At 39.6% G+C, this 27,363-nt stretch overlaps 2 protein-coding genes across 2 annotated transcripts in view; both read left to right on the top strand.

Moving 5' to 3' along the window:
- Positions 1 to 16,854, top strand: part of LOC110952002 (signal transducing adaptor molecule (SH3 domain and ITAM motif) 1) — a 66,774-nt gene extending 49,920 nt beyond the window's left edge. Inside the window, exons 10-23 of the mRNA XM_022195306.2 lie at positions 3,279 to 3,375; positions 5,925 to 6,009; positions 6,193 to 6,268; positions 6,461 to 6,556; positions 7,143 to 7,289; positions 7,534 to 7,624; positions 8,207 to 8,402; positions 10,109 to 10,203; positions 11,297 to 11,385; positions 11,607 to 11,694; positions 11,811 to 11,865; positions 12,001 to 12,154; positions 12,433 to 12,554; positions 13,572 to 16,854. Coding sequence (XP_022050998.2) covers positions 3,279 to 3,375; positions 5,925 to 6,009; positions 6,193 to 6,268; positions 6,461 to 6,556; positions 7,143 to 7,289; positions 7,534 to 7,624; positions 8,207 to 8,402; positions 10,109 to 10,203; positions 11,297 to 11,385; positions 11,607 to 11,694; positions 11,811 to 11,865; positions 12,001 to 12,154; positions 12,433 to 12,554; positions 13,572 to 13,803 — 1,623 coding nt within the window. The 3' untranslated portion in view covers positions 13,804 to 16,854. The remainder of the gene's footprint in view (positions 1 to 3,278; positions 3,376 to 5,924; positions 6,010 to 6,192; positions 6,269 to 6,460; positions 6,557 to 7,142; positions 7,290 to 7,533; positions 7,625 to 8,206; positions 8,403 to 10,108; positions 10,204 to 11,296; positions 11,386 to 11,606; positions 11,695 to 11,810; positions 11,866 to 12,000; positions 12,155 to 12,432; positions 12,555 to 13,571) is intronic.
- A 1,835-nt stretch (positions 16,855 to 18,689) lies between these two features.
- Positions 18,690 to 26,877, top strand: tmem236 (transmembrane protein 236). The gene is made up of 4 exons (XM_022195299.2): positions 18,690 to 19,158; positions 20,393 to 20,465; positions 21,892 to 22,015; positions 25,813 to 26,877. Exons 1-4 carry the CDS (start codon positions 18,905 to 18,907, stop codon positions 26,451 to 26,453), a joined length of 1,092 nt encoding a protein of 363 aa, XP_022050991.2. The 5' UTR covers positions 18,690 to 18,904; the 3' UTR covers positions 26,454 to 26,877.
- Positions 26,878 to 27,363: the final 486 nt, after the last annotated feature.

The raw sequence follows: 27,363 nt of genomic DNA, 5'->3' as shown, positions 1-27,363 counted from the left end.
CTGTATATGTAGCCCTGTGACAGACTGGTGACCTGTCCAGGGTGTCCCCTACCTTCACCCTATTCAGCTGAGATAGACTCCAACCCCCCACGACCCCAGTGAAGATTAAGCAGTGTATAGATAATGGATGGATGGATGATAGTGGAGGACTAGTAGAAGGTAGCTTAAAATACAGAGGAAACTCGAGCGCAGTTTACAGCAGAAGTGAGTACACCCCTGTGCAGTATGTTAAATGGTCTGAACTTATCATAGACTGTATATATAGTGGACGTAGCATCTGGCTCCAGAATTGAAGCCAACCTGGAAGTGTCAAAAACTTGCAATATCACGCCGTCCGCTAGGGTTGGCTCCAAAAAGCTTTTTCTCCATAGACCCCAATTCATTTTTGGTAAAAATAAAATTTGATAGACTGATTTTCTACAGCTCAGGATTTTTTTCCCGTTAGTTTTCATGGTCAAAATGAGAGATCAGGTGGCCGATCTTAAAATAAATCAATACTGAATTTTAAATAAATCGTTAAAGTTGGCGGAGCCAGGGGGTGTGGCTATACTTTATAGACAGCAACAGAAGCCTCTGCGGGAAAATGTGGGCGGGATAAGAGAGTCCTCAGCCAATCCTGCCCCTAGTTGCTCTCCGGTCCAGCCTGTTTGATGACGCTTTTTACGTCACTGGCTCCAAAAAATCCAAAACGGCGACCAGGAAGTAGCAAAATCCGGGCTTCATTTTCTTGGCGTTGAAACCAACGGGTGACGTCACGGTTAGCTTACACCTGGAACTTACATGGTGCTTTTCTACCTTATTGTCCTCAAAGCACTTTATGATGTCTCCCATTCAAACTCACCAATGGTGGCAGACCTGTCATGTCCGGAGCAACTTTGGGTTCAGTGTCTTCCCCTAAAACACTTTAGTATGCAGAGGGGCTGTGGATTAACCCCCAACCCTGTGATTAGTGAGCAATTTGCTCCACCACATGAGCCCACGTGAACTCACAAACTCATCTAAATATCAAATAATTTAACATTGTATCACCTTTCAATAATTCCATTTTTTCTCAGTTGACAGGTACAGTATTTCTTCCAATGAACAATCAAAAACAGATACTTTAGAGAGGGTATAATGAAAATACATGCACCGCAGTTGCAATTCTGTGTAACAAAAGTAAACACAACTGATCACTCGTGCACAAGTTAGAAAACCTGTGATCATGGAAACAAAAATGAGTAAACTCGTGATTTCCAATCAGTGTCACTGCATGAAAAATTATTCTAAAATGAATTGGGAACACAAATATGGACTGTGTCTACCTGCATGTCTGCATCACGGCTCATTAATGGAACAGAATTGTTAGAGGAACTGGAAAAATGGAAAATGCAGATGGAATAGAACAGGAAAATCAGTGACTAACTAAAAATCAACTGAAATGTAGCAGTAATATATACATCTACAAAAAGCCAGCAACAGTTGCTGTCCTTCTGTAAAGATGCCACAAACAATGTGCTACATGCACAATGTCGCCATAAAAACTGACGGGCAGGTGCTCGGTGATGGATGATGTCCAAGAGAAAACACTTGCTTGCCCTTTGGCATAAAAATTCAAGATGAAAATTTGATAAAGAACCCTGACAAATGCTGGGGGCACATTTTTTTGATCAGGTGAGTCCAAGATGAATGTGTTCAGCTTATATAATGTGCATGTTTGGTCAGGACTACCAATGTGAATGTATAGTCCTGCTAGTGAAGCATGAGACTAGGAATATGATGATGATGATGATATTTATAGATGACCCCATGAATGTCTGTGGATTTATCATTGTATTCATTTAGTCTGTACATTTATGCACCTTTGGGGCTTCTCTTTCATGTAGTTTGTATGCTTTGTTTTGCGGGAATTTCTGTTCTGATCAGCAGGTACTGGTCTCGCAAATCTTTCCAGTGTTTATAGTCTCTGTTTGTTGCCCATCTCTTATATCTTCACCCCAACAGATCCAAGCAGATGGCTGTCCTCCCTGAGCCTGGTTCTGCTCCAGGTTCCTGCCTGATAAATGGTAAATGGGAGATGTTCTTACCCAATGTTACCACTAGGCTGATCTGTGGGGAAATGTGGCGTTTTAAATATGTTGCATAAATAACAGCAACATGACTTTACTTGTGTTCAATCAAATTTCTACTGAGGCAATTGTATTTGGAATGTATGTCAGTAGTGTAATATATAGTGTAACCGGTGGTTTCTCTTCTCTGCGTTGTGTTAATTCAGCCGACACACATCTTTTACAGTCGATTAAAAAAGACACACAAAATCTCACGTCACACAAGACTTGTACTCTTACAGAAAAAAAATAATGCATATTAGAATGGGAAAGTAAACTTTTAAGTAAAATATGTTACATTAAAACACACAAATTACAATAGCACAATTGTAAAAAAAGGGGAGGGGTAAGGTGGGAAAAACTGATTTATAAGACAGCATTTGGCGGCTAAAAGTGTACGTAGGAGACATAGTAACAATTCTAACATTAAACATGCTAACAATAAAAGAACAATAAATCTGTATGGTATATTATGTATTCCAAATGCAATAATACATATATATTTTTAATCCACAACCACTGCTGCATGACTGACCCTGTTACGGTAGCTCTTAATTGTCCATTTCCACAGCTTGAATTTAATGCAATAATTGAGAGGTGAAACAATTATGAATCATATGATACTGAAAAGATATTGTGTAATGCTTCTGTAAAATGCTGCACCCACATGATTGCACCTTAAAACTGTACACAGCTTCAGCACTTAAGTAAATGTACTTTACTTTCTACTACCACTGATTAATAATTTACGATTTTATCAAATCAAATCCATGCAAAAATTCACAGTAACCATTTGAACTCAAATATGCTTGTAATTATAGTAATTGCAGCAGTATTTTAAGTTGTTTACTTATTGTGCATTGAAAAGGCGAGTTAATGTCATGTGATCCGCGTCACCTGACGATGACATGTTATTTTTTTTATGGCAAGAGCAATCTGCAGCTTCTGATTCATTTTCTCCAGTATACAGAGGACCAGCGACAGACTCATTAGCAGGTGTTTGACAGGGACGATTCCTTTCCAGTCGGTGACAGCCGTGTGTTTAATACAGGACTGTCTATGCCATTACCCAGCATGCTCTGCTTGTTGCCGTCTGGCGAAGGAGTGACTGTGTAGAAAAGAACCAGCTTGCTACATTTGACATCCATGAAGTTGTCGTTACTATGCATTTTTATTGTCTGAAATAACAACAAAAGGGAAAGAAAATATCTGGGGAAGGCCACATCTGTTGCTGTCGATATACCAGCGATGCCTCTCTTCACGACCAACCCATTTGACCAAGATGTTGGTGAGTAATCAGAACTGGAGGCTAATTGTAGCAAGCTAACTAGAGTAGCAGTGGTCAGACAGCTTTGTTTTTGTTGTCTAGCTGTAGCAAGTCTGCGTGATATTTTCTGAAGTATATTGCCTATGTATTGCGGGTTTGTTGTAAATATCGCTGGCTGTATACACTGACAGGCAGCAGTTCATGTTATTTTCTTCCGTATCTTATTTTGCTTGTGTTTGGTGTCATTCACTCACTCAGCCAGATAGCTCTGTTGGCTAGCCTGCACCCTTATCTTACATTCAGCTTTAGCTAGCAAGTAGCAACAGAGGGCATCCTGAAATCAGCCAAGAGTTATTTTTCAAGACATAATATATTCATAGTTTGTTTGTTGTTAAGATAACTGTCAGTAGAAGTGGGACACAGATGCTGTCATCAGCAAACTGGTGTAGCTGGCTAGCCATCAGCCTCATCAATAGCTGCCTTACTGTACTCTATCGTGTGTTTGCTAACCGATATGATGAGCCTGACAACTCACCGTGAGTGGAAGCGAGATAGGATGCGGTTTGATGTGAAACCATTATTCCACGCAGTGTTTCCTCTCCTCTCTTTGTTCTGTGTCGACCGCTTAACCGCTTCATTGGCATGTACAGTGTGCAAGTGTAGACAAAGTACACAAACGCCTTTCAGCACAGTAACATGCAAAGCATTCAGACCCAGCAGTTGCTGCTGATTTGGTAAAGCCTGTGGTGGGTATGTTTAGACTGTCAGGTGGTATCTCAGCTAGAATGATCACATTCAGACTGTTCTGATTTTGAATCAGCATGCCAGTAGGTGTCTCATAAGTACTAGAGGTGACCATCTACTACTGAACTATGTGTGGATAAAATCCTCCTTTTGGTATTTGTGATTTCAGTTTGCAGACTCACTATATATTCCTATACATTAAAGCAATTAAGAATCTGTTAAAGAGTAAATAATCTGAAATAAATGTTTGAGGGTTTTTTTTGGCAGCTTCAGTAAATTAAATTCCTTAGCTACACCTAAGTTACTTCATCACATTTACATTCAAGCAACATTGCTCACAAACATCTGATGCAGAAAGAGCTATTGAACAAACGCTGCTATGGAAATGATTTGTAGACCACAGCAGGCCTTCAGCATTAACAATTTAATTTGGATTTTATCATACAGGTCAACATATCACAGCATTTTCTAAGAGACCTGAGGATGCATGCAATAAATTCTCTTTATAAATATAATGTACTGACATTGTAGACATTTCAGGATCACAGTGGATGGCTGAAAACATTTTGTGAGTCGCAGTTATCCTGTGCATTAGCTGTAAAGTCAGCAGGTAGCTCAAGTATCACTCAAGAAAGTCTAAATGGACGAATGGCAGGATGACCAGAAGACAGCCATCAATGTGCTTAACGAAGAGAGATGCAGAGCTGTGGTTAACCAGCTTGAAATCAGGAAAACAGCTGTCCATTACAAACTTTAAAAATAGTGCAGCATGACTCCACCAACAACAAGGAAGAGACAGAAAGCTGTGGTTACGGTACATTGGTCTGATAATTGTTTCCGCAGCTGTAGATACAGCAGTATCACAAATTTATATCTTCACACACTGTTTCACGTAGTCACTCACAGATCCCATGCTGTCCCTGTAATCAGTAAAGCTTTTCAGTCTCATGGAAGATATCACAGTAAGTTTTGACACTTTTGCCAGTAGCTACGACATGTTACAGTAATAACAACAGCTAAAGATGTGATTTCTAACATTGGAAAGCAGTATGTATCAGCTTTGTAGGAGGTCTCACTTTCATCACTTTGAATATTCATTTTTAGGGGAAAATGAGGCAATTCAAGTCCCATCCAAAGAAACTAGATGTTACACTGAATGCATGAACAGTAGGTCCGTCAAACACTAAAAAAATCTGTCATATGGCTAAGGGAGAAGTAAAAAAATATTGTGATGATATATGCCAAAGACAGGGAAAATGAACTTGCAAAGAGGAACTCAATAATTCTTAATTCTACTAGCTCTTGTCCCTGATAAACTTCAGGGTAAATCAGTACACACATCAACCACTATGAGCTGTGTGAAGCTTATATTTACTGCAGTGTACTTACTGGGGCTTCTGTTATATTTTTAGCCCTATTATTCTCTGTAAAGAGTACACCGGGTCAATCCGAGAGTGATTGTTTGTATATGTAGCCCTGCGACAGACTGGCGACCTGTCCAGGGTGTCCCCTGCCTTCGCCCGAGTCAGCTGGGATAGGCTCCAGCACCCTCCGCGACCCTAGTGAGGATAAAGCGGAATATAGAGAATGGATAGATGGATAGTACACCGGTTCTTTCACCGTCAATTTTGATAGAGTACAATTTGTCAGTACTAACATGTTATTGCACACAGCTTGCTACCGCAGTTTTTTAGTTCAGTGAGGTTTATTATTCCTCAGGAAGATCCTCTTCTTTGTGTCTGTCTTGAAAGTCATGTCATAAAGAAATTGCTTTAGCGATCTTTAAGATTCCTGCTTACATTGCTTGTTGTGGCTCTTTCCTGCAGAGAAAGCGACCAGTGAGATGAACACAGCCGAGGACTGGGGCCTCATCCTGGACATATGTGATAAGATAGGGCAGTCACGTACTGGGTAAGTGAACCTTCCCCCTACTAAGTTACACAAACGCATTTGTGACATTTTGAAAATGGTTTTCTATTATTAAAATATGGTTAGAAGTTAATTCCAGTAAAATTTACAAGAAGACAGATGCATTCAGTATGTCACTGTTCAGTTAATGTCCTCAAACATTTGAGTTCCACTATTGTGTTGCAGGCCCAAAGAATGTCTCCGCTCTATAATGCGAAGAGTGAACCACAGGGATCCCCATGTAGCCATGCAGGCGCTGACTGTAAGCAGACTGTAATCAAACAGCCATGTGTGTTTTAGGTGTGAATGTTCAGTTCTTAAATGCATTAAGCTGTGCCTAAGCTGAGCAACCAAATTTCTCATAAGTTGTATCCTGATGTGTGCTACATGTGTGTGTCAACCATGTTATTAATTACCAAGCCACATGTATATTCTGTGCCCTTTGTCTTCACAGCTTCTCGGTGCTTGTGTCTCAAACTGTGGGAAAATATTCCACTTGGAGGTGTGCTCTAGAGAGTTTGCCAGTGAAGTCAGTAATGTCTTAAACAAGGTACGTGGTCATTTTCGCTTTTTATGTTGAATTCAAATACACCATGCTAAATATTAGCAGAATGATGTGGCCATTGGCATATGTCTGTCTGTCTGTCTGTTAGCAACATTACTAAAAAAACGGAGTAATGCATTTGGATGTGGCAGTGAATGTGGCTTATAGTCTGGAATCACAGATTTGCTGAAGATTTTTGTGTCATTGCAAAATAGCATCACTGTAACTATGACTGCAAGTGAACGCTACGTCAGCTAACTGCTGACCATCACATGATTGCAATCCTGCTACAAACCCACCGCTGCGGACTTATAGAGACTTATTGGGTGTTTCCGAGTTCTATCAGTCCCCGCCACCTGTGACATATTTAGGTCACGCTATTCGGTGTCCGTACATAACGCACACATGCATAACACAGCCTGTGCTCACCGCAAGGTCATTTTTTATTAAAGATTTCATCCATCAGAAATGACTGAGCAGCCTTGGCGGAGGACTGCGCTCTCTGAGTGCTGTTCTTGTTTGTGATTCCTTCAGATTAGGTCATACTCTATTCTTTTTTTTTTATTATATGCTTTTTTTATTGTGTTTCCAGGGTCACCCCAAAGTGTGTGAGAAGCTGAAGGCCCTGATGGTGGAGTGGGCAGAAGACTTCCGTAATGATCCACAACTCAGTCTGATCTCAGCAATGATTAAGAATCTACGTGAGCAGGGTGTCACTTTCCCAGCTGTGGGATCCCAGGTATATGTAGCATAGGGGATTAGACAAGTTTGATTTCAGCTGATTCTATACTGTGACTATTAAATGTTAAAATGTCACAAAAAATATAATATATTGTATTTATATAACAAAAATGTTTAAATTCAATGGTGACACTGATTTTTCTCTCCTTGAAAAGCTGAGACAGAGACTCATCCGTTTGTTCCTCTCAGTCATGAGTCTGAGTCATGATTCTCCTAAGCATATGATTATCGTCTTTTCCCAGGCTGCAGAGCAAGCAAAAGCAAGCCCAGCTTTAGTGGCAAAGGATCCTTCCACCTCAACAAACAAAAAAGAGGAAGAAGACTTGGCCAAAGGTAAAGAGACTTCGAGCTTATGATAACTTAGCAAATGACTGAACTGCTTATGTAAGGTTTTCAGTATAGAGATGGCAATGTAGAAATGCATTTGAACAGACATTGCCCTTAAACACGCACACTAGCTGCTCTCGTAATTATTTACTGGCTTTGCTTAACTCTCCATTTATGCTAGATTAATGAATTGCAGATGTTTAACAAGGTGTAAGGCAGCGATACTCGACTTACAGCCAGATTTGGCCTGCAGGTTAATAAGGTGCTGGCTGGCTGCTCACCATTTTCTAATTCACAATGAAAATAAATTAATTCACTTTGGATTTTTTTTACTGGTTTGTTTATTAATGTCCCTTGGCTATTCCTCAATTTGGAAGTAAATTACTTCAAAGAAGGATGAGTTATGAGTTAGTTTTAATAGGTTTATTTTTGATTCATTTTATCTGATTCATTTTATGGCGTGTTCATTAACTGGCCTCTGGCCTCCTGTTATTTTGCTGAAGTGGCCTCAGGGCAAAGCAGGTTAAGCATCCCAGGACTTTCAAGGGCAAACACACAGTCACACATATTTGTCTCTGTTGTGTGCAGCTATTGAGTTGTCGCTGAAGGAGCAACGTCAGCAACCGCAGACCTCCTTGTCGAGCCTTTACCCCAACACCTCCACTCTGCTCTCTTCACACAAGTCTGATGGTAGAAAAGTCCGCGCCATTTACGACTTTGAGGCAGCAGAGGACAATGAGCTCACTTTTAAGTCGGGAGAAATTATCACGATCTTGGACGACAGGTGAGCTTATTCACAAAACCCACATAAACCAGTGCACACAGCAAACAAGGAATTGAGCGCTGAATCTACCATCTACAAGAAAATACCTTTTAGGTGTCATGGTGTTGCAGCTTAACCAGTCTGATGAACTGCCTTTGAATTTGAAGAGAAACTGCTTATCAACTTTAACAAAAATTATTAAAATATTTAGATGTTTTGGAGGCCCAGATAGCTCAGCTGGCTGAGCGGGCGACTCATTAACAGGGGCTGTAGTTCCTGACGCAGTGGCCTGGGCTTGATTCCAGCTCACAGCCCTTAACTGCAGGTCTCCCCCCCCTTCTTCTCCCTACTTTCCTGTCTCCCTCTATTAACATATCTAATAAAGTTAACAAATGGCTCAAAAAATAATTTTTGAAAGAACATTCTGATGTTTTAAAGAAGCTAGAAACTCTGCAAATTAAGTTTTGAAACAATCTGCACATCTAAACTGATTCATATTTAATATGAGGTCTGTCTTCAGCACTGACAGGGAACCACATGAAACATGGGGTACATTCTAGCACTCACAGATCATACTACAGGGTGTCCTTGAAGTTTGGACACAGGAAATCTCATTAACTATAATTTTTTAAAATATGGCGTTGTCGAAAGAACAAAGAATTTAACTGGTACTTATCAGTGGACATGAAGGATGGAGATATTGAAAGATAGGGTTAGGTAAGTGATTTCTGGGGCTAGCGTGAATTTTAACTATGGCCAATTCTTTAGTTTGCCTGATACATTTGGTCGTTCAGGACGGGGTTTTTCCATGACTGGAAATTTTTTAACCACCTTCACCATCGTGGAAAAGCCAAGTGGAATCCTCCTTGGATGACATGCATTAAATTCACCTGCTATCTTTCGATACATTCATCTTTCACGTCCACTGAGAAGTACCAGTTTAAATTTTTCTTCTTTCGACAAGGCCGTATTTAATCTGCGGAGGCAAAAAAATTCTAGTCAGTGAGATTTCCTATGTGTCCAGACTTTAGGTACACCCTGTATATAGTATGCTAAAAACAAATTTTGCGTGTCTTAAATATAAAATAACTGAATGTCCCACTACACCCTCTTGGAAGTCCTACAGTGTCCATGCCAGCGTGCTTTTCTGGCCATTCTGACACACAGTCCTCTGCATGGTAATGTCACATATGTCACAGTGTCTCTTAGAAATAAACACAAGCTTGAGCTGCCGAGAACACACACACAGATAGCAGCTCATTTTTCACAACAGACTGCAGCAGTCAAACACTGTAGCTATGACTACAAGTGAACACCACGTCAGCTGCCTGCTGACGATCACATGATTGCGATCCTGCTACAAATCGAACACTGCAGACTTATCGGGACTTATCCGTTGGAAATAATACAAGCAACAACTGATTAAATTATGGGGGTGTTTCCGAGTCCCATCAATTCCGCCGCCTGCTGCGTATTTAGGTCACACGATTCTGTGTCAGCAAAAAAACGTACACATACATACCACACACATGTGCTCAGTGCAAGGTCGTTTTGTTTGCGGGTACATCTATGTTGCCGTGATTTCTGTTACAAAGTTTTTCAAGATTTCAGCCATCTTGAATGATACGACTGAGCAGCCTTGGCGGAGTGCTGCACTCTGGGTGCTTGTCGTGTTCTTCCTGTTTCAGTTCCTGCTCATCATTTGATTGTGTTTTCCTTTCTTTCAGTGACCCCAACTGGTGGAAAGGGGAAACATACCAGGGAGTGGGCTTGTTCCCCTCCAACTTTGTCACTGCTGACCTCACAGCAGAACCTGAGATGAGTGAGTACACACTCACCCACACATGCCTTGTCTTCAGCTATGCCATTGCTAATCCTTTGATAGCCCTCTTAGTCCATTAGCAATATTGCTTTATAGATCTTGGAGTAGGAGATGCTTAGTCACTTACAACTGGTGAAGCAATGCAAAGAGCACAGTGCAAATACAGACAACACAGTCCAGATACTGGTGTCATAAACAGGAAAAGATACGACATGCATTCAACAACTATGCTGCCTGTGCTTCTAGGAAATCACTCAAAGTGTAGCATTTGAATTCATTTCCTTGTTGTGGAGAGCATTATACTGCAAAATTATTTTTCCTTAGGAGCTACAGAACTGTTATTAAGCCATTCAACTTTCACATCCACATCCTGGCACTGTCTTGTAAACTGGTGCATGCTATTTTTATTTCACTAAATCCCTTCATTGCTGTCATAGCAATGCTTAGGTTTTGGTATAAACGTCTTTTCTAAGCGTAAAGGTTACTGCTTTTCGTATTTTAAATTTTGCACAACAGACATTTGAGGTCGGTTTAAAACTCACCTCTGTCCGTGTAGTTGCCTGTACACACATACTGTACATCAGCAGCTTGATGTTTTGCAACTTAACAAGTTCAATAACTGTGTAAGGCCCACAGGAAAAGATTGACCATGTTGCATACTGGATTCTATAGTGTCAGCTTTGCCTTGTTGCCTTTTAATGGGAGTTTGTCCAGCTTCTTCATTACACCTAAATTGTCATTGCTGCAGCGTACTTTTCCTTTGATTTGCCTGCGCAGGTTGGTTAGATTCTTTTGCAGGATGCTTCTTCATGTTTTCTTCCTTCATAACATCCACGCTGCACACATGCATCAAACGATTTTACACTGTTTTCCTCCATTATGTGAAATACTCAGAAAACACAACATGATGTCTTAGTGTTGTGGTTTCTGTGTCATGTTATACTTTGTAGCACAAAGAATAACTTTACATATATTTACGTGACAGTTTGCCAAGAGTGTGTGTCAGGTAGCATGTATTTTCATCTGATATCTGGGTTGGTGTATCCTTCACTCTTATGCTGTTGTTTGTCTGCTGTTACTTGGACATCCCCAGTGAAGACAGAGAAGAAGACGGTACAGTTCAGTGAGGACATCCAGGTGGAGACCATAGAGCCCGAGCAGGAGCCTGTATTTATTGACGAGGTAATGTCTCTTCTGTGTGCACTTGCTTGATAAGCGCATTCAGCCTTAATAAGACATTACAGTTGATACAGTAAATACAGAGCTTCATTCAGCATTTTAAAATGACTAGCTAACACAAAATTACAGTTGTAGACTATCATAGTGGAGGTCCTGTATTTTAAAATGAATCAACTTCCTCTTGACTATGTTGTACAATTCCTCACTTTGCTGATGCCTTTCAGGACAAAATGGACCAACTACTGCAGATGATTCAAAGCGCAGATCCAACAGACAACCAATCAGACAGCGTTGAGTTACTACAGCTGGAAGGTAAACTGAAGTTAAAGATGTATATTGTACTAAGTCAGAATTTTTTTTTGTAAAGGTGGATTATTTTTGCCTAGAAATGCAAGCAATAACTGTTTGTGTTTGTTTTTTTTAATCAGGTGCCTGCAATCAAATGGGACCCCTCATTGACCAGAAGTTGGAGGATATAGACAGGTATACTAATGTTCTGAACTTAGGAAAGGGGAAGATTTTATGAGCAGAGGTAACAATATGTAGTTCCAACGTTTAATAAACCTTTATTGAAGGGAGTCAAACTGTTTTTAATTGTGTGTGGGATTGTATCACCAGGAAGCACTCAGAGCTGTCAGAGCTGAACGTGAAGGTGATGGAAGCTCTGTCTTTGTATGCCAAGCTGATGAATGAAGATCCAGTTTATGCCATGTATGCCAAGCTGCAGAGCCAACAGTACTACATGCAGCAACCTGCCAACGCAGCACAACAGGTAAAGTCAACTTTACATGGATATTGCCTTGACATGCTGATAGAATGTTGCTGTTGAGTTGATTAATGATGCTACCAACCATGAATGAATGTTTTTTTTTTTTGTGGTTTGCTTGTGTTTCTTGTATGGTGTGTGATATTTAGCAATGCTTCCATAATACAGATAATTACCTTACTGTGTCCGTGCATTAAATTGTTATATTTTTTTTCAAATGCCTTAATAGTTCATTAAATCTCAGTATGGGCTGAACGTGCATGTTTGCATGTTCATGACCACAGGTCTACCCTGGCCAGCCTGCATCAGGTTCATATGCCATGAGCGGCACTGGGGTGCAAGGTTATACTGTTCCTATGGAGCAGCTTCCTGCTGGAGCCCCTATTCCTGGTCAGCCAGCTCCCAGGTAAGCCTCATATACATCTGTGTGTTGATGTCGTAACACACTACAAGTTACACTACAAGTAGTTGTTATAGTATCATCATTTGTCATTTCCTCTTCTTTGAAGTTTCAGTTTTCACTGTCTTTCTCTCAGTGTGCTATTTCTCATAAACCTTTATCTTTTCGCTTATTTAAACACTACAGTTCAAAAATTTGGGGTCACCCAGACAATTTCATATTTTCCATGAAAACTCGCACTTTTATTCATGTGCTAACATAATTGCACAAGGGTTTTCTAATCATCACTGATTACACAAATTGGCCACAATTAAAGTGATTATGAGACAATGTCAGACCTACATGCACTCAATATAGTGTCATGTTTGAATATATGAAGTTTGATACTTTCATTGTGCAGCTGTCTGTTAGAAAGAATCAAGTGCCACTGATCAGTGAAATAAATACGTTAACGCACATTTATCAATTTTCTATCAGCATTCCTGTCTTACATAATTTCCAGTCACAGCTTTTTACCATCATAAATTCTTATGTTCCTCATTGTTCTCCATTAAAACAACCTGTTTGTAATCGGTTTATTTCATGCAGAAAATGAATCAAATGATGTGTTAAACACTCCTGTTTGTGTGGATGAGTTTGAAGCAGAAAATCTGAGTTAACAAAGGAAGCTGAAAACCACCTTCATACCTGCTAACTCTGACTGAGACTTCAGTTTTTGTCGACTCACACAAAGAAAATCTGACTATGTCAAACTGCCTTTCTAGTTCAGCCTCTGATCTGCTAAATGCCGTAAACACGATAAAATAGAAGCATCCCGTCAAATTTAACATCCCCTCATAATTTATTGATTATTGCTCCGTGTCTGTGTAGGATGAAGTCTAGGTCCAGGCTCGCATGTATCTAGTGGTTTAAACAAATTTTAGTAATCAAATTACTCGAACAACTGGAGGAATCATTTCTGCCCTATTAAGGAGTCAATCTTGCTGAAATGTACTAATTACTTTTTCTTTATTCTTCCAACAGTGACGTTCATATGTACATGGGCCAGCCGCCAGTCTACACTGCAGCTCCGGGCAGCATGGTCCCAGCAGATGTTCAGTCCTACCAGAACCCAGCCAGCGCCCCTGGCACCGCACCATGCACAACTCCTGCAGGCATGGCACAGACGGCAAACTACAGCACCCCCTCCGGCACGAGCATAGCACCTTCCTCAGACGCCCCACAGGCCCCTTACTCAGAGAAAGCCTTGCTATAGGGCCCCCAGAGCTCGCCGTTGTCCTCACACCTACACACACACATGCATCAGACCTGATCAAATAGTTGTAGCTAATCTTTCTCTTTTTGATTTCTTTTCATCATGAAACACCAGATGGGTAAGAAAAAATGCAGATAGAGTAGAATAACACTAACTTAAGGTACACTTTTAGTTTTATTTGACAGGTACAGTTAAATATACAGTTACACTTCTCACTCCAGCTTTAGAAGTGATCACCAGGCTTTGATTTGAAGAGCGTACTCTGGACGCTGTGTTTTGTTTAGGAATGCATTTGATCAATTATGAGTCTAGAATTTCAGTTTTTCTTCATCTTTAGCTGACTCGGATGTGAACACATGGAGCCGCTTTTGGTTGCACTAAGTCAAGTTTCATTCAAAGCAGGTAACTTCTAAACCTAGATCTGATAGAAATACATGCATTATCCATTTTTATGTCAGAGGCCTGACATTTATTGCTTCATTTTTGTGATCGTCTTATTGAAAAATTGTGATAACACTTTATTTTGCGGGTCCATAGGTTTATTTCACCAGATACTTACAGGGGAAAAAAAACTGCATCATTTCGCACTAAACAAAGTTCTGTTAGGTAGGCATTAATCTGTCAACATGTGAAGGTTGCATCTAAAACAATATTTATTTGTGGTCTAATATTGGATGCATTAATCATCATAATTTGGAGTTGCTTGTTTGTAGACATTTCAATTTGGGATCTATTGTCTGCCACTTTATATGTTATACTGTCAATCCATTCAACACTTGTTTCAGTGCATTAGTACCAAATCCAATAGTTCTAACCTTGTAGCTTCTGCAAAAAATCTTTACCAAATGTCAGGTCTCTTCAGAGAAAATTTATCGTTGCCAAATTGCTTTGAGTAAACAAGTGTAACTGTAGCCACTTTCTCCTAAACACAAAATGCATATGCAATTACTATTTGATCAAGTGTGAAGCACACAAAGGCATTCCTTCACAGCACCTTCGGTATGCACACTGGAGCGACGCACATGGCACACACTACAGGCAGATGTAGAGCGGTGGATGCTCTCACAAACACAACTCTACTTGCCTCACACATCCTCAGTAGGGCGTGATAATTTACCTTCATTCAAACACTAACACAATTAAATCCACAGAATACCACAGCCTTCTCACCACTTAAAACAACTGCAGTGCTAATAGTGTCACAAAAAAGGGGCGTTGACTTACATTTCCCTTTCTTTCTTTTTTTTTTTTTTTTTTTTTAAAAAAGAGACTTTTAGCTCAAACCGTTAGGCTACTACTCCATTCTGTATATGTCGTCAACTTTTAGAAGTACTGAAAACTGAAGCCACTTTGTTTTTTGGAGGGAAAAGAAACAAGAGGAATTGAAGCATGCACATGACTCTTGTAAATACTGTAATGAGCTGGTCGTGAAGCCGGATGATGACCTCATGGGTGGGCCGTATGTTAGCGCAGCTCCGGGTGATTCTCTCAGCCTTAAAGGTGAACTCTGCAGTCAGGTTGTTCCATCCAGGTGAATTTAAGGTGTAAAAGCCAAAGAGAACAAATTTTAAAAATGCTCACATGCCCCAAAATGACATGACTTTTTTTTTTTTTTGTATATGATTGACTCCTGACTTCATACTGCAGAGTTTTCCTTTTCAAACTGAGCTAGTTTTGCATCCTTTTTGCTGGATGCAGGCTTTGCTCTGTCTCTATCAGGAGCTGTACTGACATACTGCTACCACAGACTTGGATACTAAGGGGAGAACTCTCTGAACCCCAGTGTCTTTCAAGCATCTCTTTAGTCAGTGTAAAAAAAAAAAAAAAAAGAATACTATGTTTTTTTTTCTAGTGCATTTTAATTTATGTTTTGATTATTGTTATGATATTTTAAATGGAGAACCAGTGCAGGATGTACGTATTCAGAGAATAGAGCAGAGTATGTGATATTCTGCTTAACTTAGTTGTATATTTAAATCGCTCACTTGAGAACATGGATATTTTTCTCTGTGTTTGATACATGCTTATTGTACTGTAGGGTCAAATGGTAATGTGAAAACTAATTGAACCGCCCCCACCCCATGCGTTTTAAACTTGTTCTTTCTCTGAGCTGTGTAAACACTAAAACAACTTCTACCTGAAGCAGAGCTGAAGTATGGTTTCTAGTATTCTGGACAATTCAAGTCAGAATTTGTGAGCAGCTCTTCACCAAAGGCTCCCTAACCTCACCAAGTTAGCGGCAAACGAGGCATTCAAGCTCAGATATGGTAGCTACTTCATATACGCTACCATAATCTTAATTCTGAGTACTTTTTATGGCTTCTACATGTTCACAGTCTTTGGGAAAGAGTTCATGTTTACAAAAACTGATGGGATTGCAACAAGCTAATGAAACAGGAAAATGATGTATCTGTTGTATTTAATGATAAATGAAGCTACATGAAGGAATTACGAAGCTTTGAAGTAGATTTTCCAGTTGCAAGGCAAATCGATATGCTATTCTGACAAATTTGTGTCCTTTACAATTTTTCTTCAGATATTGTGTTTCAAATGTGCTACCCCTCAACACCGCTGTGCTGACTTAAAAATATAAACAACCCCCAACTTAAGTCTGGCACCGATGACTTTTACTCCTCCTGAACTTTGAGCATTAATATAGCTAATTCGAAAAATAAGGAATCTTTTTTTTCTTTTTTGCTGCCTTTAACTAAAAACAAATAACATCAATCTGTTTTGTTCAAAGAGGGTTGAAAATATCAAAGTAGCAGCTATTCTGGGACCATGGAACCAGGAGCCAGTTTATCATAAACCACCATATCTAAATGTAACCTCTTGTTGCACCACAGTGTTGGATTGCGGCCCTGATATGACTTTCTTTTGTACAGGATTGAGATGCTGCCTGTTTTTAAGTTTCGAACAAACATTATTGTAAAGGTTCTGTCTAAACTTGTACCCTGCTGTTTGTATGTATTCTTTTAACCATACTTATTAATTGGTATTCACAATAAAACCAGGCCAAATGTACAGAATAAGCTGTTTGGCTTTACTTTGCTTGATTCTCATCTTTTTTTAGTACATAAATCTAAGACTGACGGGCTTTTAAGTGATTTTTAATTAGGTTTCAGTGCATTTTGAGGACATCGTTAATACTCTGAAGACTGAGAGGTGAAGTGGGAAAATTGTGGTCATATCAGGTGACACATTTCTATATTTGTGGTTTTTGTCTACGTGTTTCACTGTTTTGATGTGGGTGGTATACAGCGGGGAAAAAATTCACACACTACTGTTCAGAAGTTTGGGCTCACTTAGAAATGTTGTTATTTTTGAAAGAATAGCAGTTTTTTTTCAATGAAGATAGCATGAAATGAACCAGAAATACAGTCTAGACATTGTTAATGTGGTAAATGACTATTCTGGCTGGAAACAGCTGATTTTTAATGGAATATCTCCATAGAGGTACAGAGGAACATTTCCAGCAACCATCACTCCTGTGTTCTAATGTTACATTGTGTTAGCTAATGGTGTTGAAAGGCTAATTGATGATTAAAAACCCTTGTGCAATTATGTTAGCACATGAATAAAAGTGTGAATTTTCATGGAAAACATGAAATTGCCTGGGTGACCCCAAACTGTTGAACGGTAATGTATTTCCATGCACGAAGCAAGAGTCTAGCAACATGTGAGTCACTCTTGTGGAGTTTTTTGCTCATATTGCCAGGCCAGTGTAGCTCAAATCAGATCATCCCTACACACAACCCTGATGTGTGTGTTTAGCTCTTTACGATCTCTTCCACTCTTGAGTTCAGATATGTAATAATTCTGTATAGCTTAAAAAGTCTTACCATTGGAAGTAATACTCCCTCCTAATTGAAGTGTCAATAACCACCTCAACAGGGCCGGTCCATAGCTAGACTGTCCTCTGTGGTTCCCCAGTTGTGGAATGAGTTACCAAACTCTGTTCTATCTGCAGAGTCTCTCAGTCTTTAAGAAAAAACTAAAGACTCAGCACTTCACTGAACATATTTGCACTTAACAGACTGGAAAAAAAAAAAAAAGAGAATCCTATGATGCCTGCACTGCCTGTAAAAACCACAGTCCTACTATCACACTTGAACTTGTTTTATGACACTCATCCAGGTTGTGTTCTCCTGACTAGATCCTTGCTTGTGTTGTGTCTACTCTCAAATGTACATCGCTTTGGATGGAAGCGTCTGCTAAATGAAATTGTATAATTCTATAGAAATATTTCAAGATTTTACATGACACTTTTCTAAGCCCTTCCAGCTCACTCAAAATTAAGCTAACGACTAAAAATGCCCCAATAGGTGAATGTGAAAACAGCCTTACACTCTGTACACACGCTGATAATACATCTTTAATAATAGAACACTGTTCAAAATCCAATGTACAAAGTGCCTAACAAAGCAACATAGTAAAACATGCACAAACCTGATTCTGACGTCATTGCAAAGTCTGGTGTACAACCTGTTTAGTGGGGAAGGTTTTCTAGCTTTTGATTTCAGGAATATTTGATGTTACTGTAGCGTTTTTATTTTTGAAAAGATTTTCAAATTGTCCTCTGCCTTGCCACTAGATGGAGATCTGTGTGTGAGAGTGCAGTGAGGCTGGATGGGTGTTTTGTTGGGCAGCCTTTGAGTATATCACTTTGATTTTCAAAGTGGTTGAAGATGATCAGTAATAGTCTATTTTCACTGTACTTTTTAATTTTGTTGCAAGCTTGACATCAGCTTAATACAAAGTTATATATGTGTATTTCAGATTTTGTGTTATTATTGTTGTTATTTGTGCCTATTTATAAAACACTTGTTAAACATGGGTCTCAGTGTATCACTGCCCTTTAACAGTTCAGGCTCCATGTAATTTTCTCCGTGAAATTATGGGATGAGAGTGCTCTTCTTTCTGTTCCCATAAAAAGACGAGCATGACCGCCTCATTACCTCAGCAATAAAAGAATACAGCCTCCACTGCAGTGTAAGCAATGTCAGTGTGCAGAGTCCAACAGCTCCACTAGCTCGTTTTGGCAGAGATGATTAGAAATCTGTAGCTCTGAGTTCAGACCAGCAACTGGTGTTCAGGGATCATGCCCTCAGGGAAGACGCTCAAGCTCATCCTGTATGAGCTGCTGCAGTTTGCAGCGCTCATCACACCTGTGTTTGTGATTATGGAGAGATTTGCTGACCTGATAAGTCATTTGAAAGGACGGAACCAGACAACTTACTGGCTGGTAGTGGCGGTCTCCATCGCTTCCATGACCTCTGTGACGTTGCTGGTGTGGGTTCCTCTCAGATATCTGACCCTGAAGAAGCGGAGGTTCATCAAGGACATCACACAGTGGTGAGTTGAGACCGATCGAAAGACGTTTAGAGTCACAATCAAGTTGTCACTTTTATAGCAATTTTTTTCTTTGCTGATTAATAAAATTGAAACAAGAACAGCACTCAGAGCGCAGTGCTCTGCCAAGGCTGCTCAGTCATTATATGATTTCTGACAGATGAAATCTTTAAACAATTTGTTGTCGGCAGCGGTTGAGTTGTAGTAGGATTGCAATCATGTGATCATCAGCAGGCAGCTGACTAAGTGTTCACTTGTTGTCATAGTTACAGTGACACCATGCCACTATCTCACGATACAGAAATCTTTAACGAATCCGTGGATCCAGACTATAAGCCACATCACTGCCAAAATCTTATCAGTTGGTCCTTGTTTCATTTCTGACCTTCACTGAAAGTTTTATTCAAATCCATTATTCCGTTTTTGAGTAATGTTGCTAACAGACAGACAGACTGACAGACAAACCAAAGCTTAACATCACATAACTCTGACGCCTAAAATTTTATGTTAACAATGCAGCCGTGAAAGAAAAGTTGAGGCGCTTCAGTGAAAGCAACAATAATGTCAAACTATGTAAAAATACCTTTTTACAAATACAAGTCCTGCATTCAGAGGAATTATCAAAAAATATCACAAGCAAAATATGATGCCAAATGAACCCGGATGTTAACAGTGTTGCTGACTTCTTTCGGCTGCTTTAAATACCGTGGGGTACTAATCTGAAAGCAAGACAACGTAACTTTTAAATGAATTAATGACGTTTTATCTTAGCAACGGAAAGCTTAGCATATAAGCTCAGTTTGCTGCTTCCTCATGATGCCCACTGCTAGTTGGCATAATTGAGTCCGTTATTAAATTATAGGATTCTTCTGGCTCTTCTCTCTGCTGCTGTTACTAACTTTTAACATTTACTCACATCTGATGCTTTTGCTCTCAGTCATGAAAATAAAGAAAAAGCATCAAATGAGAAGGTGTGTCCAAACTTTTGACTGGTCCTGTATGTATATAAAATGCACAGTGTTTGCCTCAGCAGTATGGTGGAGGAGAATTATTAGGTAGCATTAAATGGAAATACTGTTTCCTCACAGCTGTCCTCATAAGTTTGGCAAGAACAAGACAAAAAGTAGTGTATGGAACGAGAAAGGGATCAGCTCTTCTTAGAAAAGGAACAATTATTCATCATAATAGGAGGATCATTATGCAAATGTGAACTAAAATAACATATTTTATTTTTCAGGAGACCAACCATGCTGGCATATCTAATCCTGTGCACATTACCATGCTTTGCTATTTTAATAGCCAGCTCCAAGGTAACGTCTTCAAGACTGATTGATCTTGTCAGCAAGCAGCACCTGTTGATGTTTTGTTCTGTCATGCTCTGATGGGGTCCTTGAAGGGGCACATATTTGTTGTAAACAGTCCATTTGTGGCACAATGACCCCCTTGAGTAGGAGAATGTGTTAAGGCACTGTAATTATTCACCGGGTGACGGTCGACAGCACATTGTACCACAGAGAAAGGAAAGTGTCACTTGTCAGCAGCTCTCCCTCTTCTCTCTCTCTCTCTCTGTCTTGGTTTACTTATTCTCCGTGCAGTCAAAGATTTTCTCACCGTGAACTGAGCAATGCTGGAAGACCTATTTGGCTCCTTTATTTAACCATAAATACCATACATAAGTGCCAAATGACACAGTTACAAATAAACGTTTTCCATTCAAAATGCTATTGCGATGAAGGATATTTTAGCAGCAGAATACAAGTAAAGTGAAAGTACTCATTACACAGAAACATGATTGTGACTGCATGTTTTTAATCCATGACATTACTGCAGTGTTAATACTGATGGAACCATGTACATTTTACTGCTGCAGATACCAGGTGGAGCTACTTTTTACTGCTATATTTGGTTCCCAAAACAGGCCCATCCTAACACTCTGTTTTTTTTGTTTGCTTGTTTCCTGGTGTAATATTGGATCATGCTTTTCTTTGGTTGAGGAGCCAACAGTTGACAGATGCCTGACAAGGAGCCAAAACTACACAGCGATTATTTTTCAAAGGTCACAAGCCAAAAATGTTGGGAGCCACTGAGTTAGACATCGTATTTTGTAGTCTTACTGTATGTCTCTTTTGTTTAAAACATTAATCTGAAAAATATCAAGCCAGTGCAATAATTGAGTAAATGTGCTTAGTTACTTTTTACCACTGGCACTGAGAAGGACTTTGGCACCATCACTATTAAAAGAAGGAGGTAGAGGAAATGTGTCCACCGTCATGAGACCGTGCTGTCTTGTCCTGAGGTATTCAGTAACCCACGGGGAACATAACATGTTGACCATTAACCCAAACTGTGATACCGTCCACAGCTCTAAAAACAGGAATTTTTACTCATGTGTTAGACTGTGTCAATAACCATTTTATCCTTAAACAAACAAGGTTGTGAATAAGAGCGTCTTAGCACAAAAACTCGCCAGACATATTTATGCATCTGATACTCTTAATCTTCTTTTAAGGGGTGTTCAGCAGTAGCTTATCTCTGTAATGGTGGGGCAGTAAAATCTGATGAGTTCATAAAACCTGGAATGCAGGAGCTCCTCTTTGTCAGTCCAGCCAAATATTGTAATGAAGAGTTTCAGTTTTGTTTCATCCTGTCTTACGCCTCATGATTTCTAAGTGCCAAATCAATTAATTCTACTACTGAGTTCACATTTCATTTTGCTGTTATTGTCATACTGTACAGGTGCAGGTGGACAATGGAATACGGCTTGACTATTTCACTGAGTTGCCAGTTTCCATGGTGCTTTCCTTCCTCGTCTGTGCAGATATCATAGAGAGGATTCGACCCTGCAGACTCTTGGGTCAATGTAAGAATCAAACTCACCGAGTTTATTGAAAATGAAACCATGTCAACTGTATGTTGTGTCATACTGCATGTTCTGTGGGAGTAACTGTCACACATACACTACCCATCAAAAGTTTTAGAACACTTCAATTTACCAGTTTTTTTTTTATTGGAAATTATGCATGTTAATGTCTCATTGTACTTTGAAATGAAAGCATAGAACAAATAAACAAAGGAAGTTAAAAAAAATCAGTTTAAGAAACCAAAATATATTCTAAACTTTTGACTCATCGAACTAGCCACCTTTGGCAGATATATCAGCTGAACACGCTCGTGGCATTCTTTCCACAAAGGAAATCAAACATTCTTCAGAAAATTCTTCCCAACTCTGTTGCAGAAGTTCCCATAAATGTGTGGCACTTGTAGGTTGCTTTGCTTTCATTCTTCTGTCCAGTTCATCCAAAACCAGCTCCATGCAGTTTAAGTCTGCAGACTGTGCTGTCACTCCATGTTTTCAAGCTTATCAACTTGTTCTTTTTTCCTAACATACGTCTGGCATAGCTTGGACTTATGTTTCTAGTTGGTCAGGGGTTCATCCTACCGCAAGATAATGACCCGAAACATACCGGAGGGTACTGCATTGTGCTGCAGAATGCTGTGGTAGCCGTTTTGGTTCAAGGTACCTCTCACACTGTACAAGTCACCGTTCCTGGATCCAGTAAAATAACTCCAGATCATCACGCTTCCTCCTCCTTGTTTGACAGTTGATGTCACACACTGAGTAACCGTCCTTTCCTACTCGATGGCGTACAAAGATCCTGCATGATGAACCCCAGATTTCAAATTATGATTCATCAGTCCATAATACCTTCTTCCAGTCTTCAGTAGTCCATTGGTGGTGTTTCATGGCCCAGGCTTTTATTATTCTGACGTCTTGGCAATGACTTTCTTGCTGCAACTCAACCTGTCAAACCTGCAACTCCAAGTCTTCTCTTCACAGTTGAAAGTGATGCTTCTTACTATGACCACTATTAAGCTTGAAGCTGCTGTTCTGTGAGCTCCTATCACCAAGCTGCTGACTCTCAGAAACATGTCTTCTGATTCTGTTGTGGCTTTGGGATCTCTTTCTGTCAGAGTTTCCCCCAATTTCTCAGGGTCTTTTGATGGTGAAGAAAGCTGTACTCACTGACACATTGGTTTTCTTCACAATTTCTCTGTGGGAAAGACCTACATTTTTAAGTGGTGTGATGGTCTGTCTCTCCACTGTTAATTGCCTTTTCCTTGCCATCTATATAGCAGCACTCTACTTTCTGCAGTACTACAATACTGTTCAAATAATGCTCTCAAGGGGTTTGGTGCCATGGTGTGTTCCAAGACTGCTTTTATGCAGACAGAGGGGATTGGAAGTAACCAAGAAAAGTTTTGTAGCACCAACTTTCAAGGCTTGATCAACCTCCATTGCTGCAGAACAGATTTAAGTTGTTAACCCATTCCTTGTTCCCTGATAAAGACTTTTTATAATTCTGAAATGTACATTGTTTTTTCAGTTTTGGGTAACCTTACCCTTTTTTTAACCTTTGGCAGTTCGCTACCTACATTTGTATTATTTCAAGCTATTCATTGGACTTGAACTACTTGAATTTCAAGAAAAAAAATGATAAATTGATGCATTCTAAAAGTTTTGACTGGTCGTGTATTGGTTTCTTTTATTTCATGCCTCTGAAACATTGTGTTTTCATAACTTCTGATTGATTATCTTAAATGGTTCCAAAAATAGGTGTATTTTGATAATACTTACAGGGAAAAACAAATATTTCAGTTTACAAGCAGAACTGTTAATGTCTGCAATCATTTTCTTCAAACCATTTTTCTTCTTAAATCCAAGTAAGCATTTATTTATTATTCATTCATCAGAAGAAACTCCACGTATGTACCGTTTCATGACTACCTGTAGAAAAAACCCTATTGTTTTCATGTTAAGCTTACTTGCTACATACTGACTAAATGTCTGTTGTCACTTTATAAAAGTCACATCACCAACTTTCCAGGAAATTATAAAGAATTTACAGACCCACAAATAAAATCACTACGTTCTTATGCAGTACAACAGATGTGATTACGCCACAGTGCAATGCCCCTTCCATGCACAATGACTGTATCACTTCTCAATAACTGCAGTATTTCCATGCTACCAGTACAGTATTTGCTCATATCAAACTGAAAACTAAGAATTTTGATTGCTTTAGATGGATATCATGCTAGAATATTCCTCTCCTGCTAAACTTCTGCAGACTGAGAGTCATTTCGTCAAGTAGTATTTTGGTTTATCCACAGACATTCAGGCATATAAATGTCATTTCTCCAACACATTTTGGACTTGTGCAGTCCCATATCATGACACTCTTGCCTCTGTGCTTTACTGCTGGGTCTATGGATTTACTGTGGCAGTGCTGTCTAGTTTATACCAAACATGCTGGACCTCATCTGAACCAAGCTAATCTTGGCCTTCATGTGACCCTATATTCATCAAGGGCTTTTTTCTTGATCTTTAGGAAAAGTTTTGTCTTGTAAAAGTTTAACACGGCAGAGCAGTCAAGAGTTGGGTTTGTGGTCTGTTATGACTGACATCATGCACTGTCGTTGAAATTGTCTGAACTGTTACAAAAACTCCAGTTTTAATTTGACAAACCCTGTACCAAGACTGAAGCACTTATGAAAGTACTGCACTGTCCATGGCACTACTAGTGTGGCTCCCATTAGTGGTACTATGACTCACTCTATACCTCCTGATTACTGCAGCAGCTGTGTTTTGAGGGGGTTTTAGTTGTATATCTTCCTGTATCAATTTCTGTCCTTGTGAAGTCACACAATTTTTCAGTTGCTCTGGAAATTATTTTCCATGTGGAGCCATGCTGCAGACATGAGATAGACACAGCCCATAGGTCCAAACTGAGAGTGTTGTTCTTCTCACAGATCATTGTAACACCATGTCCATGCAGTTAGGCTGTATTCACTTTTGTTTCAATGATCACAGGTTTTCTAACTAGTGAGACTGATAACAGGTGTGTTCCACTTTAGGCATTGTCATTGTAGTCTTTCTAAACTTTTCTCGTTTTCTGTCTTGCATTCTTGTTATCTTGCTTTCTTTATTAGATTCTGCACTTGGTTAGAATGACGGAATTCTAGAAAGTTGAAATCATTTGGCATGTAAGTGATTTTGCACAGGTGTGTCCTCCCTTCTATCCTGTACATACTCAAAATTTTCATGGTACAACGATTTGGCTTCTTAATGTTTGCTAATCAGAATAATGTCCTTTCCAGCAATGGAGCAAAAAATAACCACTCCAAAAATGAAGACTGAAGGCCACACTGAAACTGTTGTCATAAAGCATCAATATGTCATTTTCAGTTTGTCCGTGAACTGCCACTCTTTCTATTCCATGCACATTTGTTTTCAGATAGCCACAGTCAAACACCAATAACCAGCACATTACCAAAACTCTATAAGGGACATTATATTTGGTATTTTGTTTGAGAAGCTGATCATTTGATAGTTCTTTGGCTCCATATTTAATTTTACAGCTAGGCTGGTGATACTGTATGTGCTTGTAAAGGCACACAATCTCCTCTTTAGCAACTGATGTCACTACGACTAAAGAGTTGTAGTGACATCAGTTGCCTGGCTTTTTTCAGTTTTTTCACGTTATGGAAAAAGACAAAAGTAAATGACCAATTCTCCTGAAGCTGGTTGGACTCTAGGATAACCATAACTCTATCATATATAGTATGCAGCATAACATCTGATCTTGTCATTTGCAGCAGACAACCAGGATCCTGACTTTGACATGTCAGGCCCCGTCCTCACCCGCTTGGAACAAGTGACCACCGTATCAGGCCAGCTGCACCCTGATGAAGGCCAGAATGGTTTGACCCAAGGCCAACCGGTGGCCAGCAATGGCAGCATCTCAGGTAGATGGGAGAACGGCACAGACTTGCCTAGGCGTTCACCACTCAGTGCTCGAGCACCCGGCACTGCCTACTTGTACTCCCCATCGTCACGTCCCCCATCCTACTCAGGTCGTCTGGCCTCCCTGTGGCGGAGGGATGGAAGGTCAGAGCTGTTTGTGGATAGTTTCCTGTTCTGGTTCGACACTGTGGAGCTGGTGAGAGTGGCAGGATTGCCAGATGTCTTCTTCTCAGCCTGGGTGTTCCCGGTCTACATCCTCGCCTTCCTGTCTACTCTCCGTATGATTATCACCCCTCACAGCCCCTTGTTGTCCTTAGCTGGAGTTGCTCTGCAGGACTTTCCTTTCTTTGTCTTTCGGGTTGCTCTGATTGCTGTGTTTGGTTTTATAACACCTGTGTTGTACCCACTGAAAAATGTACTGGTATGCCTGACTTTTATCTACTTTACATTTTTGACCAAGCTGCGGATTTTCAGAAGTGAGACCATGTTCTGAGGAGGAGTGATGCATTCTGCTGTTGATGAAAGAGCCACTTGGATTGTGGATGCTTGAACAGTTGGTACTGATGCGTGGAGAGCAGCACCAGAGAAACTTAGTGCTGGCACTGATTATCAGGAGAAGCATGTTTTGAATTTTACCGACGTGTAATGCATTGAAGAGCCATTCAGACAAATCAAAGTGTAAAAATGATTGTGGATTTAAAACAAGGAAGGGTGTGTAGGTGGGAATATATGGTAAGACCACACTTTTCATTTTTCTGTGACATATTTGAATCCAGATGTATTTATTAATACTTAAGTTGATGTTTATCTGCTACATTTTTCCTTTTGTATCTGTGCATTTGTTAACCTGCTACAAAAAGTAAAGGTAGAACATATTTGTTTTAGACAAAAAAATTAAGCTATTTCCACCTATATTAAATAAAAGACCTTGGTGTAAACACTAGTGTCAATATTTTGATGACGTTGGGGAACACTGTGCTAATAAATGTTTTCATCGTAATAAAGGATGAGGTGACTATGGCTACGTTTACATGAGACCTTTAATTCCTCTTTAATTCGGAATTAAAGTTAATTCTGCTTTAACCCTTGGATGCATGGCCAACTAATACCTACACTCTTCCATGGGTGGGGTCAAAAATGTTGAAAATTGAAATCAATGCATTTTTGCAATAAACTTGAGACATTTCTTTCATGTTGGTTAGACATTATATATTTTGTTCAACAAAAGAGTATTTTCAGTTTTGATATGTTCTTTCTTCACTTTTAATTCAAATTTTATCACATAACAATCACTGAAACGGTATCAAAACATGTTTAATCTTCCTCCGTATTTTAAAACAGACAGAGAGACACATAAAGGAGGTTGATTTCCAGGCAGCCTGACATCTCCAGGTGGACAATAG

Source organism: Acanthochromis polyacanthus, chromosome 9 (assembly GCF_021347895.1).
Source record: "Acanthochromis polyacanthus isolate Apoly-LR-REF ecotype Palm Island chromosome 9, KAUST_Apoly_ChrSc, whole genome shotgun sequence".
Classification (NCBI taxonomy): domain Eukaryota; kingdom Metazoa; phylum Chordata; class Actinopteri; family Pomacentridae; genus Acanthochromis; species Acanthochromis polyacanthus.
Note: the sequence above shows the minus strand (reverse complement) of the source record. Positions and strands in the feature narration are given on the sequence as shown.